Source organism: Mus pahari, chromosome 13, assembly GCF_900095145.1.
Source record: "Mus pahari chromosome 13, PAHARI_EIJ_v1.1, whole genome shotgun sequence".
NCBI lineage: Eukaryota > Metazoa > Chordata > Mammalia > Rodentia > Muridae > Mus > Mus pahari.
The window spans coordinates 27,204,840-27,209,260 of NC_034602.1; the positions used below are offsets into that span (position 1 = coordinate 27,204,840).

Sequence of the window (4,421 nt, forward strand, 5' to 3'; positions counted from 1 at the left end):
TTTGCCACTGGATCCAGGGTGGGGGCGGGGCGGGGTGGGCAGGAGCCCAGGCTGGGTGGACATAGGTGTAAGGACATCAGCTGTAGAGGGGGTTTGTGTGTCCTACAAGGGGAGGCAATGCTACCTGGGCCAAATGCCCTGTGCTGTTCTACTCTAGGGGTTAAGAGTCATCTGCCTGAGTGGCATACAAATGCTAAATAAGGCCCCCGAAGGACCTGGTATTCAATACACAGCTCTTCACAAAGTAGTGGTGCCCAGAGGGTGGACCAGGAAAAGATTATCAGTGGAAATGCTGGAAAACTGAATCAAGGCTGGAGTTTAGCAGAGTAGAAAGCTAAGCCATGACCATTATGAAACATGAGGGGACTGAGATGGAGGGTCCAAGCACAGCACTGTCGCTTGCTAAGAGTTCTCTATGGATCGAAAGTTATCTTGTTAGAGTGATATATTTTTACACTGTGTAAAGATGTGTTTCTGTCCTTCCTTGCCTGCCTAAGACACCTTCTGATTGGTTAAAATAAAAACTCTACCTACAGTAGAAGGCAGAATAGGTGGAACTTCTAGACAGAGGGAGGAACTCTGGGAAGGAGCCAGGTGCAGGAGATTCAGCCAGCCAGACACGGAGAAGAAGCAGGCCAGGAAGGAAGGAGACAAAGTTAACCAGCCATGTGGCAGAACTTAAATTAGTATAAAGGGGATAATTGAGTTATGAACAGGTGGAAAACAATGCCTAGCTATAAGGTCAAAAGCTTATAAATAGTCTCCGTGGGAACTGAGGCGGGCATAAAGGTCCACGGTTACATTTTAAAGTAAAAGATTTATTTAAAAATAAAACTAAACCCCACAAAATAAGTTACGGAAATCCCCAAGAGCTAGAAACAAAGAGAGCAGACACAGATCCCCACCTAGGCTTGATCCCTACACAGCCCCACGGGTCTCACAGCGTCCAGAGAGAAAGCACCTGCACGGAGAAGATGGCTCAGCACCGACATCACCCAGGGTTCCTCTGAAAGTCAAACGCGTGGTACAGAATCACTAAGCAGGGCTGAGGACGTAGCACAGTTGGTAGAGTGCTTGTCTGGTGACTGAGAATGGCCCCATAGGCTCAGATCGTGGAACACTTAGTGGCCAGAGAGTGACACTACTTGAGAAAGATTAGGAGGTGTGGCCTCGTTATAGGAAGTGTGTCACTGGGCTTTGAGGTTCCAAAAGCCAAAGCCAGGCCTCATGTCTGTCTGTCTGTCTGTCTCTGCCATCTGTGGATCTGGATATAGAGTCTGCATACCACTGTGCTCACTGTGTTCCCCACCATGAGGATGATGGACTAAACCTCTGAACTGTAAGCCAGCCCCAACGACATTGTCCTTTTAGAAGAGCTGTCTCTTTACAGCAAGAGAATACCAGCTGAGCCACATGAGCTCGATCCACCCTGGTACTGCAGAAGCTGAATAATCACTTGGAAGGTGTATAATCACTTGGAAGGTGGAAGCAAGAGGATCAGAAGTTTAAGGTCAACATAAGCTACAGAGTGAGTTTGAGGCTAGCCTGCGCTATGGGAGACCCTGTCTAAAAAAAAAAGGAAAAAAGAAAAGATAAACAAAAACCATATGAAATCACACACATGCACACAAGTCACTCACCATGGGCAAAGTCCACAATAAAGAATGAACCCATCTCCCACAAATATCAGAAAATAGAAATTCTCATTTCAGGAGTGAAACCTATTCAGAAATGTTAAATACTTAAAAGGAAGAACTAAAAAAAAAAAAAAAAAAAAGGACAAAGATCCTACCAAGAAAAAACAAATAAACTGACGGTAACAAGCCAACACACACACCAGCAGCACTTCTAGAAATAAAATCACATGCACAGAACATCCCAGTCGTCAGCTCAGAACACGACTTCAGCAACAGCCCTGGGTTGCCTAGGTTAGCTTGAGATCCTTGAGCTCTAGGTTCCCAGGTGACCAGGACACAGGCACAGCCACCATGGGTGTAGTTTAAGACTCCCCTATCCCGACCCCTACCTTTTTAGGATTTATTTTTATTTTCTGTGTATAAATGTTTTACCTGCATATATGTAAGGGTACTTCATGTATGCCTGGTTTGCAAGGCCTGAAGAAGGAATGGGATCCCCTGAAACTGGCATCACACAGTACACTTGTAAGACACTAGCTAAGGTCCTCTGACAAAACAGCAAGTGTCCTTAATGACTGAGCCATGGCTCTGGCCTCGGGAAGGGTCTTTTCTTAGCTTAAGGACAGAAGGAATTACATACCAGTCCCACAGAGCCAAAGAAATAACTTTAAGAAACTTCCCCAGAGGGACACAGTGTCTCTGAAAAGATACAAGAGGCAGAAACAGAGACCCCAAGGCTGCAGGAAATCACCAACAGAGGAAATAGTGTGTCAGCACTGACATTACAACTCACTTGTAGCATGAGCTAGGCTTATGTTTCTATCAACTTCCACTGACGTTTTATCCAGAGGAGCAGAATATAACCCGCAGCAGAACAAAGGAGTAGGGTGTATATACCTGCCTGCGTTCCCGGCGGGTCAGTGTATGGCCATTGAGGATGCGCCACAGCATACGGGCAGCGATCTTGGTGTCGATCCAGAGCAGGCGGAAGCCATGGTAGTAGTGCTTCAGTTCATCCAGTACCTTCTGCCCAAGGGATTTCTTCACTACCACCTGAGCTGGCGGGCTGTACACGGGGCCGCCCTCTTCCAGCTTCTTATTCTTGTCTTTTAAGGACTTAAGGGACTTCTCTATCACAGAGTCCTCTCCTAGCGGAGATGATGAGTGCCAGCTGCGCACGGAAAGATACTGAGGTCCTGTAACCACCAGCCTGGCAGAGGCAGGTGTCCATGTTGCTCTCGCTGTGGTGCCCTGGCACTCGGGCCTCTGAGTCCAAAAGCTGAGGGGTTCACCTTTGAAGCAGAGGTACACAGGGTGGGCTGGAGTACAACAACGAGACAGAACACTCCTTGAAAAGGAGAAAACACAGAAGCAGCAATGAGAAATTTCCACCTATCTGACCGCTCAGCACCAAACATCAACCTACACTTCATGATGGATCAAAGTATGTAAGTACCTGCTTCCTTGGAGGGAACCTTCGGGAGCGCTTCCATGTGAAGCTAAGACCTGAGCCTCATAGGCTTAACTCATAAGTCCCCCAAGACACACATACGTAGTGTGACATGTACACACAGCAGAGCTTGACCAGACTCTACCTAACCCCTGGCACCAGATGTAGCAAGTGATATTCATGACTGGGTTTGAGGATATGGGGTGCAGAGTCAAGAGTCTGTCCAGTTTGGATAATCTCTCTCAACAAGCGACTCTTGGTTGACAGAAGGCACTAGAGTAAAGAAGAAATTCCAAAGAAGAGTCCAGGGCCCATCCCTTACCTGGCTCTAGCATGACGCCCCACCTCTGCCCACTTCCCCCTAAGTATACTCTTTGCGGCACGTACCTACCCAACACCTGCCACAGAGGGATGTTACAGAGGGAGAGGCACATATGTCATCAGGCCTACACCTCTTCACCAGAACGAAGGCTACATAATGGCCCTAAAAAAGGTGAGGCCACAGCCAGAAGCTGTTAGCTAAGAACCTTAGACTTCTCTGTCCACACTGGATCAGGCTCACAGGGCTGCCTGGAACCCAAGTAGCGTGATGACAAATAAGACCAACTGCAGTGGGGATAGTGCCTCGTTAGCCCGGAGCTGAGAGTTATACAGCAAGGCCTTTTCCAGAGCCCACACGGAGCCAGGGTCAGCACTGAGCTTACCATCTGACCATAATACAACCAATCTGTGTAGTCCTCCTCGAGGTCTAAAATGTACATTAGCAACCTCTCCCTACTAGTGATTTACAGTTCCATCTCTAGGTGGCCACAAACTCCAAATTCACTCTTGAGATCTGTTGTGGGTTCCCACAACCCCCTTTCTCTGCCCCTAGCACTTGGCTAGATTCCCGAGTGGGGACTGGAGCTCTAAGTAGATTGTCCAGGCTTAACAGCTGCAGCTCTGGGCTCTGAAATGGCTCAGTGAATAAATACGACTGCCGCCAAGCCTGACGACCTGAGTTAGACCCCTGGGACCCACAGGTAAGAGAAAACCAATTCCTGTAAGTAAACACCCTCTATTTCTACCCTGGTGTCATGACATGCACCTCTGCTACACACAGTAAATACTCTGGGCTACAGAGCAACTCTGTGAGCCAGTATTGGCTTAGTAAAATCCATGTCTCAAGCAACAACAACAACACCCCACACACACACACACATTGCCCACTTGCTACAACTGCAATAATGTCATAACTCGACCTTTCTGTCCCTCAGGAGCTTCCTCTGTAACCTCACATTAAAATACACCTACCGGGGCTGGTGAGATGGCTCAGTGGGTAAGAGCACCCGACT

General features: G+C 47.9%; 1 protein-coding gene across 1 annotated transcript in view; it reads right to left on the minus strand.

Annotated features, from left to right (window-relative positions):
• Positions 1-4,421, minus strand: part of Letm1 (leucine zipper and EF-hand containing transmembrane protein 1) — a 46,408-nt gene that overhangs the window by 27,968 nt on the left and 14,019 nt on the right. Inside the window, exon 3 of the mRNA XM_021210298.2 lies at positions 2,535-2,985. Coding sequence (XP_021065957.1) covers positions 2,535-2,985 — 451 coding nt within the window. The remainder of the gene's footprint in view (positions 1-2,534; positions 2,986-4,421) is intronic.